The sequence below is a fragment of the Rhinolophus sinicus genome, chromosome 5 (genome assembly GCF_057876585.1).
Source record: "Rhinolophus sinicus isolate RSI-liver-muscle chromosome 5, RSI-T2T, whole genome shotgun sequence".
Lineage (NCBI taxonomy): Eukaryota > Metazoa > Chordata > Mammalia > Chiroptera > Rhinolophidae > Rhinolophus > Rhinolophus sinicus.
The window spans coordinates 40349544-40375330 of NC_142505.1; the positions used below are offsets into that span (position 1 = coordinate 40349544).

At 41.3% G+C, this 25787-nt stretch overlaps 1 protein-coding gene across 1 annotated transcript in view; it reads left to right on the plus strand.

Moving 5' to 3' along the window:
• Positions 1–1319: 1319 nt before the first annotated feature.
• The window catches only part of FAM194C (family with sequence similarity 194 member C), a 74736-nt gene continuing 50268 nt past the window's right edge, over positions 1320–25787 (plus strand). The window contains exons 1-4 of the mRNA XM_088798387.1: positions 1320–10302; positions 11069–11206; positions 16204–16323; positions 25032–25167. Of these exons, the coding sequence (XP_088654513.1) occupies positions 9825–10302; positions 11069–11206; positions 16204–16323; positions 25032–25167 (872 nt within the window). The 5' untranslated portion in view covers positions 1320–9824. The remainder of the gene's footprint in view (positions 10303–11068; positions 11207–16203; positions 16324–25031; positions 25168–25787) is intronic.

The following is a 25787-nucleotide window of genomic DNA, read 5'->3' on the forward strand; positions in this document are numbered from 1 at the left end:
CATACCCACTCCCATGACTTACTTCGATTTAAGGACTCTGCTTTCTTTCCTTCTGCAAATAATAGCACGTAGATGTCTTTTTGCCGAAGATTCAGCTTCCAGATCAGTTGAGGGAGCATCTATCAGTTGGAACTTTTGCCTGTCAAACAGTGGCAAACGAGGGGACACTGTGTGTGGGGCAAAGTAATCTAGTCTCCAAGTGGACCCTGAAACTGGAGCACTCTTAAGCAATAACATGAAAACAATAAGGAAGATCAGAGAGGAGAACTTGATAGTCCAGAAAGGGGAGAAGTTGAAGTCACTAACTTTTATTGTCATCCTATCCTAAGTGACGATTATCATCACCCGTGCTTTCAGTAAGTGTGTATTGAATGACAGGCCCATGTGGGATCTCTTGGGCCTGGTCAGAAAGCGAGATGCTCCTTAGCTGGAAGGGTTAGTTTTGCAGCTTGGCTATCTCCGTTACTCCCACTCTAGGCCCTCATTGCTCTCGGGAGCCAAGTCACTTCAGAAACCTGATTGGGGTAGATTTGGGCTGGAGTGAGGGGCAGGTAGGGTCCCTTCGCTTTCCTAAGAACAGTTGAGTGATCAGGGCTCCAGAAAAACTACCTGTACCTGGATACCGCCCCTGTCCTCTGCCTGCTACACCTCAGTGCCCTGTTTACAGCTGCAGACAAGCAGTAGGAGTTGGCCACTAGGCCCACAGGGCTCGTGCCTGCGTCCCAGGCCAGTGAGTCCTATAAGAATGTGCTCGAGCAGGTCCTCCAGGTACCCAAAGGAGCCCACCCTCCCCTGGGCTCTGTGATGAGCATGTTTTCCGTGCCCACAGCACAGTGGTGATGGGGGTACCCCTGTTCTCATTATAGATCGTAAATTGGAGCACAGAGAGGGTCAACAACTTGTCTGAGGTCATGTGGTGTTTAAATGGCAGATCTGGGACTTAAACGCAGATTGTTTAGGCTCAGGTTTGCTCCAGACTTAATGCTTTCTCCAGCACCCTCTGCTCTCAGTCTTGTTGCCCCAATATCAAGCAGTATTAGACAAAAATCCCAAATTCCTACAAACTTAACCTCTAAACTCCATATTGAGGAAAAGTTGCCAGAACTATTAATGGTCATTCTGTCAGCCTAACCAGACAAATACCTCTTTTAACAAATATACATTGAAACCAACTGACTTGGCTGCCTTTTTTATAGAAATTGACAAGCTGATTCTAAAATTTATGTGGAATTGCAAGGAACCCATAATACCCAAAACAATCTTGAGAAAGTACAAAGTTGGAAGACCCATACTTCCTGATTTCAAGACTTAACTACAAAGCTACAAGAATCAAAATAATGTGGTACTGACATAAGGATAAACAAACAGATCAATGGAATAGAGTTGGGAGTCCAGAAATAGAGCCAAACATCTGTGGTCAATTAATTTTTGACACTAGTGGTGCCAAGACCATCTAGTGGGGAAAGAATCATTTTTTCAACAGATGATTCTGGGACAACTATCTACAGGCAAAATAATGAATTTGGACCTATACCTCATGCCCTATACAAGACAACTCAAAATGGATCAAGGACCTGATAGAACTAACGCCACAAAACTAACCAAAACAGCTTATAGGACAAAAGGAGACAAAAAAATTTTGCAATATTAAAAAAGAAAAAAAAATTAGATATCCTGGAATCAGAAGGAAAACAATACACAAGTATGAGAAAGATGGAAAGAGGATGTATTTATAAGGTAGAGCAAAAGGACTCAAGGAAAATGGTGGAGGAGGGACAGGAAAACTAGTCAGACGGCAATAAGCCAATGAGTATGGGAGCCAGTGGTCATGGAAGAGGCCACCAGAGAACCTTTTGTTGCCCAGAATGCCAGGGGTGGATGGTGAAGCAGTCCGTGCACCACTGGCTCATGGTCACTGTCTGCTAATGACTCTAAGTTGGATTTTCTCTAGGGTTTCTGAGACTGTATAAACCTATTCTCAATACCCGTATAACAGCAGACATTTAATTTAGTGTTGTGTGAGCCCAGTTACATTCTCTTCCATTTCAGAGCCCGAGTTCAAGTGCATGGCCCTGTTTTGTACGAGTGTATCCAGCAGATGGCATTAGAGTTCTTAGACTTCGGATCCAAGCTATAAAACTGCACTGCCCGATAGGAATATGTGAGGCGTTTGTGTCATTTTCAGTGTTCTAGGAATCACATGTAAAAAGTGAAATGAATTTTATTATATACTTTATTTAATTCAGTATATCCAAAATAGCATTTCAACATTTAATCAGTATACAAAAAATATTAATATTTTACATTTCACACACACCAAGTCTGCAAAATCCACTGTGTATCTACTTACATAAATTTTTACCATGGATACTTGATCTGTATTTAGATTTCATAAAATATACACTTGAAAAAGTAGATTCACATACCCAAGTTGTTCCAAACATACTTAACCATGTTTAAAAGTTTGTCAATAACTGAATCAAGTACCAAGTTTTAAATTAATAAAATTTAGTTCCTTAGTCATATTAACCACATTTCAGATGCTCAAAAGACACAGCTAGTGCTACTGTACTGCACAGCACAGCCCTAAATGATGTTTTTATGTGCTCTCGAGTCTGACTACACATAATCCTCCCATTAGCAGTAACTAGGATTGACAGATAGCCTCTTCCAGGCACATGCAGCATTCAGGATATTCCTATGGCTGTGTTTAACTTGGGAGCAAGTAGTGGTGAAACCTCTTGTCAGAAAACATGACCACATCTGATTCATGACTAGAGCAAGTGAAATGTTTTGGATCAGAAATGGCTTTGAGTTATTTGTTTTCATTTTCTTCTTTTCTCCAAGCCTTTGTGTGTTGATACAGTTTGTTTGAATTGGCTAAATAAATCATTTTGTTTGCAAAATTCCCAAAGGAGAAACTTGAAATCCATATACATGAGATTCCTGCTATGTTTAGCCATACATATGCCAAAGACTGTGATATAATTTATTTCTTCTTAAAGCCATAATACAGCCCACGGGGTGGTTTTCAACTAACTTTGTTGTGACATACAGATGAGGCGGTAGAATTTAGAATTTGGAATGGGGGTGGGTACTGGTCTTTACAGTTAATACAACATAAAGTTGCCACGCCATATGTGTTTAGTTTCTTTTCAGCCAGTTAATCAAACTAAGTCAGTTTTATGTCAAGCAGTTCCTGTATAAAACTACATGGCTAAAGTAAGTGATGATAATTGAAAATAATTTGTTGACCTGTTGAAAACCATGAGCGAAAATGAAATTCCCCTGGTCTTCCCACCTGTCCATGCAAGCTGGCTGGGTGAAGCATTTTGCTGGTGTAGGTTGTGGCATCTAGCTTAATGTTTAGAGTATGTGTATGAAGGGTGAGATGGAGTTGCGGGGGAGGGGGAGGTCTAGGAAAACCGGAAAATCAAAATAAATTAGGCAGGTGTTCTACTGAAAACCTGTCACCCAGGCCTAGTATTGATCTTCTGTTACTGTGTTTCTTAATCCTGCGCTCTGTTTACATGTTCATGCCTAGTAAATGTGTGTTTATCCCATGATGGGAGTGGTTTAAAATATTACTTCTTTTTCACCCTCCATTTAAACAATTTCTTTCTGTACTGCATTTCTAACTGCCACGTGCTCCCTAACTCTGAAAGCTCAGCTGCTTGGTGGCAGTTTGGCCTGGTTTTACGCATTTTCCCTGGGGTACATTGTATTCTGTTTCCATTTGATCATTATCAGTGTTAAAGTTCCTTGAACTTGAATATGGGGGATAACTTGAGAGAATTGATCCCTCACTCTCCCTCACCCTGCCCCCTGGAGGGCGGTTCCTGCAGAGGTTCCTTTCCAGACATGCAGTCAAGGTCGTTCAGGATTTCTTGTGAAAACCAGAAAACAAGAATGGGCCCTGCTCCCAGGTCAAAAGTGTGTCTCAGAACAGTGCCGCTATCTTTGTAGGGGACCCATGTTTTATGTATTATCTTCTTTCCAAAAATAGTTACCTTTATATCTCTCCTTCCAATTATGATCTGCATAGGTTTTTATGGGATGTGTAATCAATGTGAACATACCATTTCGGGTTTTCTTTTCCTTTCACTTAACATTTTGAAAACAGCTTAGTTATTTTAAATTGCTGCCTAACAGTTTATCAAATTAATATACATCGATGTTAAACACTTCCTCAATTGTTGGCTGGCTGCACTATTTCACTATTAGGAATGAAGTGGTTATAAGCATCTTTTTGTTTCATTTAATCAACATTGATCTTTATCCAAACCTCTTCCCTGTTTCAACTGTCCCCTTGGGCATTACTTTCAGAACTCAGATCACTGGGTCAAAGGGATGATCAGTTTTATGTTTCTTGATGGGTCTTCCCAGGAGGCCTTTCTTAATAAGGGCCTTTGGTACCACAGTAAATCTCCCTGGTGGAGGATGCAGGTGGTTTTTAAGTGAATTCCACTCCAGGAGGAGGGGTGATTGAGGTGACAGTCTCATGTGTAAACCTTACTCTGTAGCAGGCCGTTCAGCTTGCTCGTCTGTGCTGGCCTCAACTCTTAGACCACACTGGATGCTTCCTCTTAGACCACACTGCTCTCTCTAGCTCTGCCCTTCCTTCTCATCGCTAGAATTCAAGCATCCATCCAGAACTGTTGATAAACGAAGCAGTAGAGAGGACAGGTCTATTAATTTTCCCAGTCCCAGCTCCACTTCTTCATGCATCACGTGAGGGCGCATTCTCATGCCTGTCCTAGCCTAAAGCCCTGCCTGCTCACAGGTCGCAGTCACACAGTTACAGCTGGACTGCTCGCTGTGCTTAGCAAAGCGTTTCTGGTTAAAACCAGAGACAGCCAAAACTAGAGAAAATAGCAAAGAAAGCTGGGACCAGATAACGTGAGGAAGCTGCATTTCATTTGTTTTCATAAAGCTTTGTGTACTTGTACCCCAAAACGTATTCTGGACCAGTGCCAATAAATGGAAGGAAGTAGGCCCTTTTTTCATCTGTTAAATCTATACCTGAATTTCCCCTCTCAGCTTCGTTCTAGTTTGGTGCACTTGGTTTTCCCAAAAGCTGTTCAGAATTTTTCCCCTTTTCACCCCTGAGCTGCTTGTGCCCTACTGTGTGCGCCAGCAGTTTGTTGTGTCTGTGCCATTTAAGTGCCCTCAGGACCCCTAGGACTGAAAATCCCATTTTACCGTGGGTGGAAATCAGGCTGCGCGGGTGCTGCCCCCTCCTTGGCCAATCCCTCTGGCAGCTGTACATCTGACATATTCCTTCCCACCCCACCTTCGCACCACACTGCCAGCCCCTGGGAGGAGCAACCGAAAATTCAGATGCCTCCTTTGCTTGCAGTCCTTTGAGGGTTTCCCATCACCTGCAGGATGAAGTCCAGGCTCAGCATTTTACACAAGCTCCTCTTAGCTGGTCCCTGACCAGCCCTCCCATGCGGCCCTACCCAATCCACACTAACCTGTAGCATCATCTAGTTACTCACCCGGCTATTTAAAGCCTCTAGCCTGAACAAAGTCTGTTCCCATCGCCTGGATTCTCTACCTTGTTCGCCAGTCAACTTCTATTTCGGGACCAGTTTCTGTCATTTCCATTGTGCAGCCTTCTTTGACCACTTCACGTAATTACCTCTTTCTACTTAACATTCACTGAGCACTTAACTCTGCTAGGCATTGTGCCAATGCTTTACATGCAGCCCTTCAATTAATACTCACGGTCCTGAGAGGTGGAGATGAGTGTCCACACGGGGCCCTGGAGAACGTCACACAGATCAAATGCCAGCTCTGGGTCACAGCCTGACCTCTGAGCCACCCAATGGCACTGCCTTCCCCGGACTTGGCATTGTAGCCTGGGGTGGTGTCTCTCCCCTCCTCTCTGTCCTGCTCCTCGCCTGGAACAGAGGAAACAGGCAGCAAATTGTAGAACGTAGGCAGTGCTGGGCCCATGGTCATCATTTCTATGCTTTGTAAGCTTCTTACGAGATCTTTTCATTTCTTTGTGGGTGCTGTTTCTTGAAACTTGGCTTATACGAGTAGTTATTACAATATTATTGACTATATTCCCTATGCTGTACGTTACCTCCCTATGACTGTTTTTATAACTGGCAATTTGAACATTTTAATCCCTTTCCCCTTTTCACCGACTGGCAACTTCTTCCTCGTCTTTTACAGCCTTCAGTGTGACCCTTATGTATTCTATAAGTCAGTTTGTAAGTCTCTTACCTGTTAGTCATTGAGCTATGAGAGGGCAAGGCCCACGTCTCAGTGATGGAAAAAATGAATGAATGACAGAATAGTAATTGGATAACTAGAAAGGAAGGCGTGATGATGTTTCAGCATGGCTGGTTGTCAGTCAAGAATCACATGGGACCGCAAGAAAAGAGATTTGAATAAGGTGGCTTAAAGAGATTAGGGTCCATTCTCTCACGTGAAACAAGTTTGGAGGTAGGTGGTTAAAGGCTGCTATGGGGGTGCTATGATGGTATCAGGAGCCAGACTCTGTTGCTCTCTTAGCTACCTTGACTGCATGGTTTCTGTCCTCAAGGTAACCTCATGGCTCCAAATGGCTGCTGGAGCTGCAGCCATCTCATCCATTCCGGAAGAACAAGAAGGCAGTGGGTAAAGAAAAAGTGTTCTCTCCATGAGGGCAGCTTCCTTTGAAAAGATTTCTCAGGGTCCTACCCAATAGCTTTCACCTTTATCTCATGGGCCAGAATGCAGTCACATGGTCACCTCTAACTGAATTTTAAATAGATAAATATATGGTAACAAATATAGGTTATTTGTGGATTTAACTTAAAATGACATTTTTAAAAAACAGCTTTTAGATCTGAGTAGATTTTTCTCCAAGGAAAATATAAGTCGGCCAATAGCACATTAAAAGAGGCTCGCCATCACTAGTCATTAGGGAAACGCAAATCCAAAGCACATATCCAAACCACTTCACATCCTCTAGGATGGCACTACAATCAAAAAACAAGTGTTGACAAGGACATGAAGAACCTACATTGCAGATGGGACTGTAAAATGCACGGCCACTTTGGAAACCAGTCTGGTAGTTCCTCAAAATATTAAACATTTAGTTACCATGTGACCCAGAAACTTTACTCCTAGGTCTATATCAAGAGAATGAATACATCTGTTTATACAGAAACTTGTACATGAATGTTCACAGAAGCATAGCCAAAAGGTGGAAACAACCAAAATGTCTATCAAATAACGAACAGATCAACAAATTGTGGTGTAGCCATATAATGGGACATTATTTTACAATAAAAATGAAGTACTAATACCTCCTAACCTCAAAAACAATATGCCAAGTGAAAGAAGCCAGTCACAGAAGGCCACGTATTGCATGATTCCATTTATATGAAATGTCCAGAACAAGCAAATTTATAGAGATAGAAACCAGATTAGTGGTTGCCTAGGGATAAGGGAGATTGGAGAGTGACCACTAATGGGGTGATGAAAATCTTCTAAAATTAGATAGTGGTGTTGGTTGCACAACTTTGAATATACTAAAAACCATTGTACACTTTAAAAAGATTGAATTGTATGATATGTGAATTTTATCTCAAGAAAGCTTTTAAAAATCAGCTTTTATCTGTAAGACATATCTTCAAAATTAACCTCAAAGGAAAGGAACTGGTGGGGGCTAGGGAGAAGTTCCTCAAACCAGTTAATATTTCAAGGATTTTATTTGTCTTCTCTTCATCTGAGTCCTGGCTATATAAAAAAAAAAAAATTGACCCTGCATGGTCAGGGTCAGGTCCTCTGGCTGGCTGCCCAGATGACTGAGATTCTGAGTGGTTTCTTTGTTCTGTAGACTTATCATTTAAAAAACGAACCTATTTTTCCAAGTCTCCAGAGCTGAGGAATAGAGATGCCAGAGGGTCAGCAAATAGTCATAGAAAGCCACTTTATCTGCAAGCCAGCCAGTTTTCAGACGGGTTTGCTCTATGGAACTTTTGTTCTTTGGAGATTTTGTTGTTGATAGATGGGCAGAGACAGCTCTAGGCAGTGGGGAAGTAGTGTCGCATCTGGAAAGGCCTCTGTGCCAGGAGTCTGCAGACAGACGACTCCTGACCAAGAGCTGTCACTCTAAGCCTCTGATTCCTTATCAATAAAATCAGAGATAATAGCTTTCTCACCCCAGGTCTGTAAACCCTGAGCGTGTATACCAAGGGAGCAGTGCTGGAATGGTAAACTTGGGGTCACTTCAGGAGACATGGTTTGAAAAGTGAAAGAATGAAGATTTTCTGGCAGGAGAAGATGGCCATGGACATGGTAGGGAGTGGTTGCCAGGTTGAAGGTGATAGAATTGGTGGTTAGAAGGCTCTGGGAACAAGGATTGACAGAAGGCGCCAGCCCTTCCTCTGCTCTAAAGACCAACATTCCTAGCAAGTATGCTCATTGGGGCCATTTAAGTCAGACAACAAGGGAAGTTCACTGAGAATGCATGGAAATACTAGCAAAGGTGATCAGAGGGGTACCCCGCCCTCCTGCGCTCTGTTTCCCTTAGATCAGCCTTTCCTATGTGTTCTGGATTCTTGAGCAACTTTTATAGAGCTTTGTATTCTCACAAAGCCCCTCAGGAGTGAAAAGAAAGAAATCATCATTTTTGTGTAGTGTAAGATCAAGAAATGACTTCGTATCTTTGTAAATGTGTTTCAGATTGATATATATATATATAGACAAGAATGCTATGTCCTTATGGTGTTCATTTTGATCTGATGAATGAAACTTCCAGATCTGATTACAAAACCTTAGAAGTTTATTTGCAGATTTTTTTCTAGCCATTTTGTGTTCATCAAATTGTTCTTCACATTCCCTCTCTTCAACCTGTGGTCTATTTTTGGTATAAATTAAGAAGGTAAAAATAAAACACAATTTAGAAGCATGTCAGAGTACAAACCACCTAGTGGCATGTAATAGTGTTCCCCTGCCCCAGGCGTGAGTACATGTATCTGCTAACCTCACAGCCAAAAGTGGTCACTTGATGAGCACTCAGAACTCTCAAGAAGTTCTGTTAAAGTGGGGAAATATTTATTATAGCTCATTGGTTTTAAGGTACACATTCCCCCCATTTTAACATCTCTGAAATTGTGATATGTCTTACAGTCAGTAGCATCTTACATTGATTTTTTCTTGTAAGATGTTGTATTAGTTACGTTAAATCTTAGATTTGATGAAATGTGGCAAATGAGATTAGTCATATACATGTTGAGTTGAATAATCCTGTGCCCATCCTTGCGCTGCAGTCAGGAGCGTGCACACCCAGGCGGCTTACCCCTTCCTCCAGAGAGCCAGTGAAACGTCCTTTTGTTTTTTGCAGGTTTTTATTCATAGACCACAAGCAGATCTTCCATCTTCAGATCTCTAACTACAAAAGGTGCTGTGGAGCTTTCTCCCTTCCCCATGCTTTCCATTCCTCCAGCCCCTGGGCTCCCTCCATAGGTACTCAGTTTGTGTGTCTGTCCCTGGAACCATTTCTGGAACCTGCTCATCCCTAGGCCCTTTCCAAAGTGACTCACTAATGTGGGTCTAGCTGAGGTCTCTCAAGGAAGAAAAGGGTGGAGGGGCATCCCTTTGCCCTACTGTGGAGGGAGTGACCCGTTGTTTCCTTATCCTTCCTGGACAGGAGCTGCTGGCTCAATGACCTATCAGGGCCATTTCAGCACTTCCATTCTGTCTGTCTCCAACGCTTCACCTTAGGTAAGAACCTTTGCTCTCAGTCACCTCTCAGGGTTCTCTGACTCTTTACAGCTGAGATGGACAGTATCACCTAGCAGTACGCACGCTCTAGCGACATGAACAACTTCAGGAGTAACCGAGAACTGTACCTGCAGTACACAGCCAGGGCCCCCGCGCTCCTGGCCCACATCTCCAAATTGCTCACCGTTTGCCGGAACGCAGGCATTGCTGTCCCTAAGGGCATCAGAAACATCTTGGAGTTCACTTGGGAGGAGCTCATCTCTGACCCCATGGTGCCTACCCCCTCTGACATCCTGGGCCTGGAGATCAACATTGGAACCCCACCCGTGCTGCCTGTGGAATCAACCCCTGTGCAGGCCCCCGTCCAGAAGAGGCCACCACCACCACCAGTACCACCACCACCCATGCTACCTGCACCCACTGGGCCAGCCAAGTTTTCTACCCACTCTCGTTCCCTTGGCCATCGGGCGCACTCCGGCCAGAAGACCCTGCACAGGTTCCAGCGGCAGTCTATCCACCTGCTAACAGAGCTGCTCGCCCTGAAGATGAAGGCCATGGTGGAGTCCGTGTCTGGTAAGGCTGGCTCGTCACATTCTATTCCGTTTTCTCCTGGGCCCGGAAGGGTCTGCCTCAATCAGTGTGTGTGTGTCCACTGCACCCACCCCAAGCAGGTGTATAAGGTTCCACTGGAAACAGGTGGCAGCTATGGGTCTGCTGTAGGATTTGAACTCCTTCCATGACCACCCCCAAGAATCATCCTCTCACTCCTCTCTGTTCTCCAATTTTTCCTCCCGTTCCCCCCACTTGGGAGAGCCACGACTGGAAGGTTGGCCGTGGAGAATGGTGCGAGGTTAGAGTTACTGAAGGATGGAGTTTGTGACAATGATGCAGAGGCGGTACCCAGGAGGAGGGTGCATGTGGAGTTGCCAGTTAGGACAGGCAATGGGTGGGTGGCAAGGCAGAGCCTGTAGAGCGAGAACCAGGGAGGGCTCTGAGAACGGGTCCATCCACTCATGGTGAGGGTGTCATTCTAAGATCAAGGACAGGACCTAGAGCCATATCAGTAATCAGCCTTCTAGATGTTGCATTATTTTAAATACCAACAACATTGGTACCCAGCTCTATGGGTAGGAAGAGAAAAGGGCAAGGGGGACAGAGAGAAAGTGCCACCTGACAGGTTTTGAGAACTCGAGACCCTTCCATTAGGAGGCCCCTCACACTTGCTTACCTTAGGAATAATCTTCACTCTACCTTTATTTCCTGGGCACATATCGAAGTCCTTGTCTGGAAGCATCAGCCCCGCACTGGGAGGAAAATGAGTTGTTTTGATGATTAATAGGTGCCAGCCCCCTGGACATCACAAGGCGCTTCGTGGAAGCCAGCCAGCTCCTCCACCTCAATGCCAAGGAGATGGCTTTTGACTACCTGATTGGCACAGTCGGGAGAAGTGGCTATGGTGTTGGAGCAATGGGGAAAGGTGGGTACCTGAGCTTCAGCCCTGAGATGAATATTCAAACAATACCAACCAGAGTGCAATGGAAAGGTCAAACCCCCAGTTTAAACGTTTGACATTTCCAAGAGTTGAGGTGGATGTGGGGTGACAGAGATTCTCAAATGCCGCAGGTGAGTGTAAATGGGTGCATTTCCCGTGGAGAGCATTTGGTGGTATCTGGGAAGTGGGAGAGTCTTGAGGCTTTTACAACCCAGCAGTTGTCTCTCCCAGGTCATTCCCTAGAGCTTGCTTCTCAAACTATCTGCAGTGAAGGAACAATCTGTAAATTTCTAATCTCTTGTGGACTGACCCTTTTAAAAATGTGCTAAAGATGTCATGGCAACATCCAATTGGTGCAAAGTTTCTAAATGTCTTTCTTTCAGTTAGTGTACTCGCTTGGTCATGGCCTAATGTGGGTTCGTACCTGTCCACAGGCCACACTTGAGAATCACACTGGGCATATGTGTGCAAGAAGTCATACCAGAATGTTTATTGCAGAATCGTTGGGAGTAGGAAAGAAGATTGGAAACACCCTAAGTGTCCACCAACAGGAGAAAAGTAAATTATAGTCTATTTAGACAATGGAACAAAGTGAGAAGTGAAAATGAATCAAGCACTAAAGCACATATATCAATAGAGATATATCTCAAAAGATAGTGTTAAACAACAAAAAAGCAAGTTATAGAGGATGTTTGGTGTGATACTATTTAAATAAAGTTTAAAAGATTGCAAAGTAATGTTGCTTATGGGTACATCATACGAAGTGCAAGTACAAAAGCGTGAAGGGGAATGATAGATGCAAAACTGGAGGAAGTGATCTTTGGAAGGGGGTGGAGGGAATGGATCTGGGAGACCCAGTGATTCAGTCACATCTATAATGTATCTCCTAAGTAGATATACATATTCATTTTGAATGCCTATAAGTCCTCACTGTTAGGAGGTTTCACAGGGAAGCATAAAAAAATGTATACAGTCGTCCCCCTTATCTGCATTTTTGCTTTCCGTGGTTTCAGTTTCCCGTGGTCAACCACAGTTTGAAAATTATTAAATGGAAAATTCGTAAGTTGTAAATTGTGTGGCGTTCTGAGTAGTATGATGAAATCTCACGCCCTCTGGCTCCATCCCACCCAGGATGTGAATCATCCCTTTGTCCAGCGTATCCGCTTTGCAGACATTCCCCGCTTAGTAGCATCTTGGTTATCAGACTGACTGTTGTGGAATCACAGTGCTTGTGATCAAGTCACCCTTATTTTACTTAGTAAAGGCTCCAAAGCTCAAGAGTAGTGATGCTGGCAATTCGGATGTGCCAAAGAGAAACAGTAAAGTGCTTCCTTTAACTGAAAAGGTAAAACTTCTAGACTTAATAGGGACAGAAAAAAAACTGTGTGCTAAGCTCTTTGGTAAGAATGAATCTACCCATGAAATTGTGAAGAAGGAAAAAGAAATTCATGCTCATTTTGCTGTTGCACCTCAAACTGCAAAAGTTACGGCCACAGTGTGTGATGAGTGCTTAGTTAAGATGGGAAAGGCATTAAATTTGTGGATAGAAGACATGAACAGAACACGTGTTCCAATTGATGGCGACGTGTTGCTCCAGAAAGCATTGAGCTTATATGAAGACTTCAGCAAGGGATCGCCTGAAATGAGTGACACTGAGCCATTTGTTCCAGGTAAGGGATGGTTACCCAGATTCAGGAATAGGTTTGGACTGAGAAATATAAAAATTACTAGAGAGAAAGAGAGAGAGGAAAAAAAGAGAAAATAGTCACATGACTTTTATTGCAGTGTATTGTTATATTGTTCTATTTTATTATTGTTGTTAATCTCTTACTGTGCCTGATGTATAAATTGAACTTTATCAAAGGTATATATGCATAGGAAAAAGCATTTTGTGTGTGTATCCTCAGTTTTAGGGTCTTTGAACGTATCTCTTGGGGCTACTGTATCTCATAACCACCCACCCTCACCTATAAAATCCGCACCCATTTATCATCTCTCCTATCCACTGAATGTTTGTCAGGCTTCTCTCGATGGTCAGAGGTTAAACATCTGATAATAATATACACATGCAGTGCACATAAATTGCATAGTAAAATTGCAAACTTTGGGGCGGGGGGAAATGTGTATTCCATGAAGTCCGTGGCAGTGATGTGAGAGAGCTGCTCGATTCCCATCTGCGGCTCCACCACCGATGAGTGATGATGTGGAGCAAAACTCGTTAACCACTGAAGACAGGAAGACCGTCCAGGGTAATGACTCCATGGAGAAGGATGGTTCGGGTATCAAAGGATTAGAGCTAAAAATCGATAAAGCTCTTGGATCTTTTTGCGAAAGGCAAACATGAAGGGACTCATGTTTTATTGCTGTCCTACACCATTCAGGGAAAAAAAGTACACTATCTCAAAAAAATGGGCACAGTCGTTTTTATTTCTTATAAAAATTAGCATTTCTTATAAAAATTAGCATATCAATGCATTTTTGTTAAATACAAGATAAAAGAAGGTTATTTTGATCAATTTTGTTTTCCTTTTCTAAGATAAAATCCCAAACATTTTCCCTATACTAATTACCATGAAATGAAGGTCTCTGTTTGAGGGGAATTTATTCTGCGCTGGTTCTGTTCGGGAGTAGCTATGCGCTGGTCACACAGGTCTTTTTAATGCTGTAAGAATGGATGCAGAGGGTTACCAGCATACATGGAATTCTGCACCTTCTGTTCCAAATAGGGCTTAGAAATCCATCTCATTTGGGAGGACTGCTGCCTGTTGGTCTGTTTATGGGTAGGAGAGTCCCATGGGGGATGTCCTGGTAGCCCTGGCCCAAGCACCCACCCTCAGGCCCGCCTATGGTGCTCTCCCACCTGGATATTATGTTCCCTCACCTTGAAAAGGAACGGTTGTTACCATTAGCACTTCCCCTCATGAAGTGTTTAAGCTTCTTGCAGGATCACAGACTTTCACCTGTGATGCAGTGGCTTCTGGGTGTCCCTCAGGGGTCGTGGTTAATCTAGTGGAAGAGAACTTGGGAGAGCTGAGCTGAACTCTGGAGAGCCTTTTGGTGATTTGGGTGTCCTGCTGCGTTAGTGGAGAGTAGGCAAAGCTCCCCTCCGTCACACTCCCCAGGAAATCTCTCTCACTCGTTGGCACATCTGTTCCAGACACTATTCTTTTTAAACAAGCTGAGAGTTTGAAAAGAATATCTAAATGACAAAATATAAATGAAGGAGCTATCCATTTCTTTTGGTAAAGAATTCATTTTAGAAGGAGTTGAATTAGCTTTCCCAGGGCAATAAAAAGATGCAAATTCTGTCAATTTATTTTGTATGAGTTTTGCTTTTCTAGACCATCTTAGTATGTGAGGTAGACCAAAGCTATAATGGAGTCTGGAGTATTCTTCTCTTGAAGCTATAGTCAGGATATACCTCTTCCACGGTATGAAGATTATTTGTGTGTTTTTTTATGTATGTTTTAATAATATTTCCATCAACCAAAAGATTGGTTCCAGACTTTTCTCCTGTCCTAATACCTATTAGTCCTGGCTTGGCATGAAAGAAAACTGCTCCATGATTTTCAGTTGATGGCAATATTATTAAAACATACAAAAAAAAAAAAAAAGAAAACAAATAATCTTGTCATCTTTACATATAGCTATTTTTCTTTCACTTCTGCAGTTTTCTTTGTGGTTCTCTATATGTATATATGTATGTGTATATACATGTATGTATATATAATTTTTTAAAAAAGAATAGTGCAATTTTCTATTTCTCAGTTTCCTTTACTTAACAAACACAAATGTTTTCCAACATGGCTATTACTTTTAATAATTGTCATTTTGAGTGAGCATAGATTCCTTCTGATGTTTATGTTCTAAAACTAACCAAATGATTAGGTTTCTAGATTTTTTGTCATTAATAGAATATGCGCCGTGACAGGGAACTTTATGTACATCACTTATTTCTGTTTTATGGATGATTAAGATTGATTACCCAGGAGAGGGCTTATTAAGGTAGAGGGTCTCAATATGTATTTAGCTCTTGTTAAATATTGCTTTCTTGATAGATTTTTCTCTACACCAGCAGGATTGACTAGTTTTATTCCATCCTTACTAGCACTGGCTATTATTAGTTCTTTTCTGCTAAGTTGGAAGGTATTGAAAATTATTCTAATTTCAATTTTTGGATCACTGGTGAAGGTGAGTGATTACGTGTTTCCATCATCTAGTGTGCAGTCTCTGGTTATAATCTTTGTCTATTTGTGAAGTCAGGTTTACCATTTTCTTTATAAATTTGAATGAGCCGTGTCAGTGAATGAAGTGCTTAACATTTCCTAACAATTTCCTGCCTAACCAGTGAAATGACTATGCTTGGGGGAAGAATAAGGAAAGGATTTAATGAGATGTGTGTAAGAATGATAAAGATTTTCCACAAGTGATGTTGGTGCTAACTTTTAATTCTTTTTTTTTTTTTTTTTTTTTTGACTTTTAATTAAGTGGTCAGATAATCAAATGATTCTACACAAGCCAGTGTGATTCTGTAAGAGATTGATCTAATTGTTGAAGAAGTATCTGATTTCTGTGGCTTGGATAAGGGAAAATAGATGGCTCTAAATTTCCTTCTAGCTGGCTCTGTGTTTATTCTCTTGACCTCATGCACAGTTGTACCTACATTTGCCCTTCAGTGACATCACTTTTTGTTTGTTTGCTGCTCCCTGCTCCCTGTTCTGGTGTCATTTCACTCTTGAGAGATATTGGAGGGGGAAGGGAGTGCTGTAGAAAGAAACCTTAATTCTCCTTAATTACTCTGAGCCTGCTTGTGCATTTAAAAGTTTTTTTTATTCCAAGATTCCAAGATGTGGTTATTTTGTACAACAGGGCATTTTAGAATATCTGGTCTACCATACTGCTAGAACAAAAAGTCTATATTCCATTTTTGGTTAAAAAAAGTTTAAAAATTGAAAGAAGAATCCCTCCCTCTTCTACTCCAGAGTCCTTCATGACTCCCTCAGCCATGGGAGTGAACTCACCTTACCAGCTTATCTATGAGGCCTCAACTGGCTGTCTGAGCTTTTCCCTCTCAACTGGAAAGGAAGCCAAGAAGAAAGCAGGTAACCGTGGTTCCCAGCAAGACCTCTTAGCCCATCTGTGGGAGTAGAGGTGGGGGTGGGGAGAGGGACAGAAGAGTCCCTGTTTAGGTCGATAGCATAGTTTCATTTGGTTTTCTGATAGGAAGGATGCACAGCTGCCCTGGCTGTCGACAGAAGCTACTGACACCGATTCTTTCCCATAAAGCTGATGCATCTCAACCTAGTCACTCCACAGTGCAGTCTCATCATTTGAATGTGTACATGCCCCCCATTTGTTGGGATGTGGTTCTTCTCACCGGGGACAACATCCCTCTCAAACCCACATTTCCATCCCCTCAGTATCTAAACTTCACCCTCTCTGCTCAGAGAGATCTGTGTTGCTCTTACTCACATAGCAAATGGGGAAACCAGTATCTGGAGAGAGGTATTTGTATACCAAACTTAACAGTGTGTCCTAAACCGGGCCAGTTCATGTGGGCAGAAAACAAAGACATAGAGAGCACTCCTATTCCACTGAAGAAGACACACAACAGACGGAAAGGCTTAAGGGAAAAGAGTAGGTGGCAGATGAGGCCAAACAGTATAGCAGTGACCATGAAACCAGAGCTCAGAGGGCAGATAAGTTGGGCTGGAGAGAACATGGTGAGGCTTCAGAGAACTTTCAGGCCACTCCCCTCCTCCATGGGCTTTGATGGCAGTGGTGGAATAGGGTAGGTAGGGGAGGACTGCATTTGAACGAGGTGATGGGAGGATCGACATAAGGTGGGGATGCTCAAAGACTGTCAATTGATTCCCACAGACACTGGAGGTAAGGCTGGAAGTTGAGAAGTTTGGACTTTATTCCTGACCCTGTCCCTGGCTGGCTGTGTGATTTGCATTCCTCCAGGTCTCTCTCTCCATGTCAAGCTGATCCTATATCCTTTCAGTTAGTGAACAAATGTTTATTAAACAATTGCTAGTTGTTAGTCACTGTTCTAAATGGCAGGGGTACACATGTGGACTCTAAGACAAAGAATGCCTTCCTAACGGAGCTTACATTCTCATCTTCCCTGCACAGAGTAGATTTAGATGGCCCCTCTCGTTCCTCTGGTTCCTTTACTTCTGTTGATGCTTTTTCTCTCACCGTGGTTCAATAACACATATCATAACTTCTGGCATCCCACTTTATGTGCTCTTGGTTTTATCGTATCCCCTCCTGAGCTGGCCCTAAATGGACACAGTCACTTAAAAGGAAAACAAACTATCCTTAAGACACACAGTGATTTCATGATTTTATTTTTTCTATTGACCTCAAGGGTAATTCCTTGAGTAAGGTTCCTATGCGAAAGTTAAGTATGTTTGTTGGTGTCTTTGTCTATATGGCTGTTTTCCTCTGCTACCCTATCAAGATGTGATTTGTCATGATGTTGCATCATTCTCACTAGGTGTATGTTCAGTAATGCTGCATTTCTTATAGATTCTTGATACCTTTTGGAATTATTCTCGCATGCCTAATAATTTATAAGTAACTGTGTATACTATCCTGCCCAAGAATGTCCCAGTTTGTGCTTATTGTGCTGGCATAACTGTTAATTGTGCACACTTTCATCCTAAAAAATTTCCCAGTTTGGACAGTGTATTATAGAGTAATTCTGGTTTTAAGTCACTTTGGGTTTGGGACCTCCACTATCTGTTCCATGCACATGTTCTATCACATGTCACCAGCTGGCCCCCTTTGCAGTTGTAGGGCAGATAGAGCAGAGAGGCTCCAGGAGTTGGACCTATTTCCTGAGGGGACAACAGTTATTTCTGGAAAGTAGCCCAACTTTGCAAAAACAGAACTGAGAGAAGTCTGTCAATAGTAATTCCTGGTTGGAGCAAGAGGTTGTCACTCTCAAAGACCCAGGGCAACCAGGGTTAGACTAGACATGGATGCTCAGGCAGCATATATTCCAGGAGGTCATCAAGCTGGTAACTGGGCCTCAGGGTCAAGTTTCTGGTCTCTGATGGCAGGAAGAATTGGGGAAGGAACCAGGAACCACTCAGGGTGACAGATACTAGAGATGGTACCCAAACACTAGCCAGAAACACCAAGGCTTGGCTGACAGTGAAGAAAACTATTTCTGAGACCCTCAGGCCTCAGTTGGAGCCTGAGCAATACCCTTGGCATGAAGCCAGATTTTATTCTTGAAACCAAGGTGAAGTCAAGCCTGCATATATCAAGGGAGAGCATGTGACTCCAGCTGATTGGGTGGTAAAGGCTCACAGGCAGGCAGGACCTGAATAGATGCCTCTGGAACTTCAATCATAGAAGATCCACCTGTACGATTTCATGTCATCACATCCTCATACCACCTAGCACTTTCCACAGAAGATAACTGTGAAAATAAGTGCAATAAGCACAAAGCATTGTCATCCACAGTTTTGAGCAGGCAGAAGAAAGAATCAGAGAACTTTAAGATGGGACAATAGAAATTACTGAGTCTGAAGAACAGAAAGAAAAGATTGAAAAGAAATGAACAGAACCTAAGGGACCTGTGGGACACCATCAAGTGGAACAACATAAACAATGTGGGAGTCCCAGAAGGAGAAGAGAGACAGAAAGGGTCAAAGAAACTATTTGAAGAAATAATGTCTGAAGAATCCCCAAATTTGTTGAAAGACATAAATACAAACATTAAAGCTCAATAGACCCCAAGAAAGATGAACTCAGAGACCCACACCAATACACATTATAATGAAACTTTTAAAAGACAGAATCTTGAAAGCAGCAAGAGAGAAGCAAATCATTATATATCAGCAGCCCTCAATAATATTATCAACAGATTTCTTATCAGAAACTTTGGAGGCCATAAGTACTGGGCTGATATATTCAAAGCACTTAAAGAAAAAAACTTGTCAATCCAAAATTTTATATCCAGCAAAACTGTTCTTCAACAGTGAGCAAGATATTAAAACCTTCCCAGGAAAATAAAACTTGAGGGAGTTTGTGACCACTGGACCAACCCTGCAAGAAATACTCAAGAGAGTTCTTCAAGATGAAATGAAAGGACACGAGACAGTACCTGGAAGCAATATGGGGAAATAAAGTTTTTAATAAAAGTAAATATATAGGCAATTATAAAAATTAGTAGTATTGTAACAATGGTCTGTAACTGCACTTTTCTTTTACATGATTTAAAAAACTAATATATTTTAAAAGTGTAGAAGCTAGTATTATTATAACTTTTGTTCATAACTCCAAATTTTGTTTTCTACATAATTTAAAAGACTAATGTATTTAAAAGATCTGCTAGTTTATGTTTTGGGGCACATAATATATAAAGAAATAATTTTGTTACATCAACAACTGAAAGACATAGAGACAAAACTGTTGAGTAGAGTTTTCATAATGTTGAAATTAAGCTAATAAAAATTTAGAGTGTTACAACTTTAGGATGTTAAATGTAATCCCCATGCTAACCACAAAGAAAATAACTATAGAATATGCAAAAAAGGAAATGAGAAAGGAAGTTAAACATCTCACTCCAAAAATAAATAAATAAATAAACAAACACAAAGAAGACAGTAATGCAGGATTTGAGGGACAAAAAGCTATAAGGCAGATAGAAAACAAAGAGCACAATGATAGAAGTAAGTCTGTCCTAATCAATAATTACCTTAAATGTAAATGCATTAAACTCTTCAATCAAAAGACAGAGATTGGCAGAATGGATAAGAACACATGATTCAATGATATGCTATCTACAAGAGACTCACTTGAGATCCAAAGACACAAACAGGTTGAAAGTGAAAGGATGGAATATCTGTTCCATGCAAATAGTAACCATAAGAGAGCAGGGGTGGCTATACTAATATCAGACAAAGTAGACTTTAAGTCAAAAAAAGTTACAAGAGACAAAGAAGGACACTGTAGATTAATAAAAGTTTCAATACAGCAAGAAGATATGACAATTATAAACATTTATGCACTTTTAATGACAGACCATCGAAATATATGAAGCAAAAATGGACAGATTTTTATATATAGTTATAAATGCTTACATTAAAATACACAAAAGATCTCAACAACCTAAATTAAGGAACTAGAAAAATAAGAAACTAAACCCAAAGTTAGAGAAGGAAGGAAATAATAAAGATTAGAACAGAAATAAATGAAATAGAGAATGGAAAAATATATATGGAAAAAACAAATGAAACCAAAATGTGATTCTTTGAAAACATCAACATAATTAACAAATCTTTAGCTAGATCAACTAAGAAAAGAGAAGACTAAAATAAATTGAAAATGGGACACTACTACTAATTCTACAGAAATAAAAAGGGTTACAAGAGAGTATACTGTGAACAATTGTACACCAACAAATAGGATAAAGTACCTAAAATGGACAGATTCCTAGAAACATAAAACCTACCAAGACTATCATGAAGGAATAGAAAATTTGAATAGACATAAATAGTAAGGAGATTAGATCAGTAATAAAAAAAAACACAACACTCCCAACAAAGAAAAGCCCTGGATCTAATGGCTTCAGTGGTGAATTCTACCAAACATTTAAAGAACCCATGCTAATCATTCTCAAACTTTTCAAAAAAATTGAAGAGGGAACACTTCCCCACTTATTCCATGAGGCCAGAATTACCCTGATACCAGAACCAGAACAAAGACACTACAAGAAAACAAAACTGCAGACCAATATCCCGTATGAACATTGATGCAAAATTCCTCAACAAAAACTAGCAAGCAGAATTCAGCGGCGTATTAAAAGGATTATATACCATAATACCAAGAGGGATTTATTCCTGGAATGCAAGGATGGTTCGACACACAAAAAACTCAATCAATTGTAATATACCACTTTAACAGAATGAAGGAAAAAACCTATATGATCATTTCAATTAATGCAGAAAAAGTACTGGAAAAAAGTCAACACCCTTTCATGATAAAAACACTCAACAAACTAGGAATAGAAGGAAACCACCTCCATGTAATAAAAGTCATATATGAAAAACCCATAGTAAACATCATATTCGATGGTGAAAGACTGAAAGCTTTTCCTCTAAGATTAGGAACAAGGCAAGGATGCCTGCTTTTACCACTTCTATTCATCATAATACTGGAAATTCTAGCCAGAGCAATTACACAAGAAAAGGAATAAAAGGCATCCAAATTGGAAAAGAACAAATAAAATTATCTCTGTTTGCAGATGATATGATCTTACATGTAGAAACCCTAGAGATTCCACCAAAAAAAAAAAAAAAAAAGAAACCCACAAAAATAAAAAAACTGTTAGGACTAATAAATGAATTCAGCAAAATAACAGGATAAAGTCAACAGAGAGAAATCAGTTGCATTTCCATACATGAACAATATACAATCTGAAAAGAGAATTAGAAAAACAGTTCCATTTACAGTAGCAGCAAAAAAATAAAATACTTAAGAATTAACCATGGAGGTGAAAGAATCGTACAATGAAAACTACAAAATATTGCTGAAAGAAATTAAAGAAGACATAAATAAATGGAAACAACACATCCTCTGTTCATGGATTGGAATACTTAATATTGTTAAAATGTCAATACTACTCAGAGCTATCTACAGATTCAATGTAATCCCTATCCAAATCCCAATTATGTTTCTTGTAGAAATAGAAGAGAAACTTATCCTAAAATTCATGTGGAATCTCAAAGGACCCCTGAATAGCCAAAACAATCTTGAAAAAGAACAAAACTGGAAAACCCACAGTTCCTGATTTCAAAACTTACTGCAAATCTATTGTAATCAAAACAGTGTGGTACTGGCATAAATACAGACATATAGACCAATGGAATAGAATAGAGAGCCCAGAACTAAACTCTTACATATGTGGTCAAATAATTTTTGACGAGGAGGCCAAGACCATTCAATGGGAGAAAGGACAGTCTTCAACAAAAGGTCCTGGGAAAACTAGATATTCACATGCAAAAGAATGAAGTTGGACTCTTACCTAACACTATATATAAATATTAACTTCAAATGGACCAAGGACCTAAATGTGAAAACTGAAACAATAAAACTCTTGGAAGAAAACATTAGAGAAAGTTTTATGACATTGGATTTGGCAGTGATTTCTTGGATATGATACCAAAGACACAGGCAACACAAGAATAAATAGACAAATTGGACTTCATGGAAATGTTTCAATTTTGTGCATCAAAAGACACTATCCACAGAGTTAAAAGGCAGCCTACAGATTAGGAGAAAATATTTGGAAATCATATTAATATATCTGATAAGGGATTGATATGTAGAATATGTAGAGAACTTCTAAAACTTAACAAGAGGGGACCGGCCTGGTGGCTCAGGCAGTTGGAGCTCCATGCTCCTAACTCTGAAGGCTGCTCGTTCGATTCCCACATGGGCCAGTGGGCTCTCAAACATGAGGTTGCTGGTTCAATTCCTCGACTCCAGCAAGGGATGGTGGGCTCTGCCCCCTGCAACTAAGATTGAACATGGCACCTTGAGCTGAGCTGCCACTGAGCTCCCGGATGGCTCAGTTGGTTGGAGCGCATCCTCTCAACCACAAGGTTGCCGGTTTGACACCCGCAAGGGATGGTGGGCTGTCCCCCCAGCAACTAGTAATGGCAACTGGAGCTGAGCTGCGTCCTCCACAACTAAGACTGAAAGGACAACAACTTGAAGCTGAACGGCACCCTCCACAGCTAAGATTGAAAGGACAACTTGACTTGGAAAAAAACTCCTGGAAGTACACACTGTTCCCCAATAAAGTCCTGTTCCCCTTCCCCAATAAAGTCTTTAAAAAAAAAACACAAAAAACTTCAACAACAACAAAAACCCCAAACAAGCTGAATTTAAATGGGCAAAGGACTTGAATAGATATTTCTCCAAAGAAGATGTATAAATAGCCAATAAACACATGAAATATGATCAACATCACTAATCATTAGGGAAATGAAATCAAAATTATAATGAGATACTTACTGCCTCATCCCCAGTGGGATGTCTACTATCACAAAAAACAACAAGAGGTGAAGAGGATATTGGAATCCTTGTGCCCGGCTTATGGGAATGTAAAATGGTGCAGGCACTGGAAAATTGTATGTCAGTTCCTCAAAAAATTAAAAATGGAATTAAAATAAGATTTAGCAATTCTGCTTCAAGGTATGTATTAAAATAACTGAAAACCGGGTTTTGAAGAAATGCTTCTACACCCATGTTCATGCAGTATATTCCGAATAGCTAAAATGTAGAAGCAACCCAAGTGTCCATCGATAGATGAATGAATAAATCAAATATTTTCTGTACATACACTGGAATATTACTCAGTCTTAAAAATGAAGGGAATTCTGACACATGCTACAACACAGATGAACCTTGAGGACTTTGTGCTACATGAAATAAGGCAGTCACAAAAAGACAAACACTGTGTGATTCCACTTATATGAGTTACTTAGCGTAGTCAAAATTATAGAGACAGAATGTTGGATGGTAGTTTTCAGGGACTAGGGTAGTGGAGAATGGGGAGTTACTGTTTAATGGGTAGAGAGTTTTATTTTTACAAGATGGAAAGAGTTATTGAAATGGATAATGGTAATGGTTGTACAACAATGTGAATGTATTTAATACCACTGAAATGTGCATTTAAAAATAGTTAAGGGCTGGCCTGGTGGCTCAGGCGGTTAGAGCTCCATGCTCCTAACTCCTAAGGCTGCCGGTTCGATTTCTACATGGGCCAGTGGGCTCTTAACCACAAGGTTGCCAGTTCAATTCCTCGAGTCCTGCAAGGGATGGTGGGCTCTGCCCCCTGCAACTAAGATTGAACACGGCACCTTGAGCTGAGCTGCCTCCCGGATGGCTCAGTTGTTGGTTGGAGTGCAGGCTCTCAACCACAAGGTTGCCAGTTCGATTCCTCGAGTCCCACAAGGGATGGTGGGCAGCGCCCCCTGCAACTAAAATTGAACACAGCACCTTGAGCTGAGCTGCCGCTGAGCTCCCAGATGGTTCAGTTGGTTGGAGCGCATCCTCTCAACCACAAAGTTGCCGGTTCGACTCCCGCAAGGGATGGTGGGCTGTCCCCCCTGCAACTAGCAACGGCAACTGGACCTGGAGCTGAGCTGCACCCTCGACAACTAAGACTGAAAGGACAACAACTTGAAGTTGAACGGTACTGTCCACAACTAAGATTGAAAGGACAACAACTTGACTTGGAAAAAAAGTCCTGGAAGTACACACTGTTCCCCAATAAAGTCCTGTTCCCCTTCCCCAATAAAATCTTTTAAAAAAAATAGTTAAGATGCATTTTTATTATGTGTATTTTACCATAACATAAAAAAAATGGCAGTCTAAGTCTCAGTGAATCTACACTACCCTCTGCAGAAGGCCTCAGATTAGCTAACATCAGAGAAGTGTTGCAGCTGATTGAGACTTTTTGTCTTTAATCAGAAATATCAGGAGGGAATCACTTCAGTATCCACAGCAGGCACATCTGTGACCACCTACAACCAGGCCGCCCTTGGGAAACACAACTGGATTCATCACTCTAAACAAGTCTGTTTCTGACACACACTTAATTGACTCACAGAGTGATGTCTGTTTTATAAGTGACCTTGTGAAACAGGGATTCCTCTCCCAAGGAAGTATAAATAATTCCCCCAATTATTTTGACTCTCAGGGGATGCTGCTCTCCTGCTCTCCCCCAGGAGAAACCATTTTCTAAAGCCCCCCCTAACCTCTTCCTCACCAACTACAGGCAAATCAAAAATTTTAGAAGAGATAACCACATCATCGCCTCAACAAGGAATGAGAACCTCTGCCTCTGGCAATGTGGAGTTCAGCGACCCCTGCCCTGAGGCCCGAGAGAAGCTGCAGGAGATGTGTCGCCATATGTGAGCACCTCAGTGGTTGGGGACTGATGGGAAAGGAGAGCATGGCTACCAGTAGCCTGTATGTGCATGAAGGGGAAATCAAAAGGGTCTGAGCTATGCCAGGAAGTGCCAGCTATTGAGTACCCCCAACACCAGTGACAGGGTGATGTCCCGTCCCCAGTCCTTCCCACTCACAATCCTTTTCAGTCCTCATATGACCTTATGAGAAAGACAGGATTTATACCCATTTTGCAGCTAAGGAAGCTGAGACAAGCAGGTGGATAAGGCATTGCCTGAGGTCCCACAGCTCAGTGGGCCTGACCCCAAGGCATTCATCTTTGCCTCCTCACCAGTGATACCCCTTTGCAGGACTTCTTACAGTTTATAGCCTTTGTGCCCTGAATGTTTCTTTCTTAACATAATTTGTCAGAGTTCTCCTAAGAAAGAGAGAGAGAGAGAGAGAGAGAGAGAGAGAGAGAAACACTTCTCAAAACAAACAAAAAACATTGACATGGATGATTAATGATACTAGGTTGGTGCAAAAGTAATTGTGGTTTTTGCAATTATTTTCAACCTTTTAAACTGCAATTACTATTGCATCAACCTAATATTTATGACTTAGTGGGTCCCACAAGTTCCAG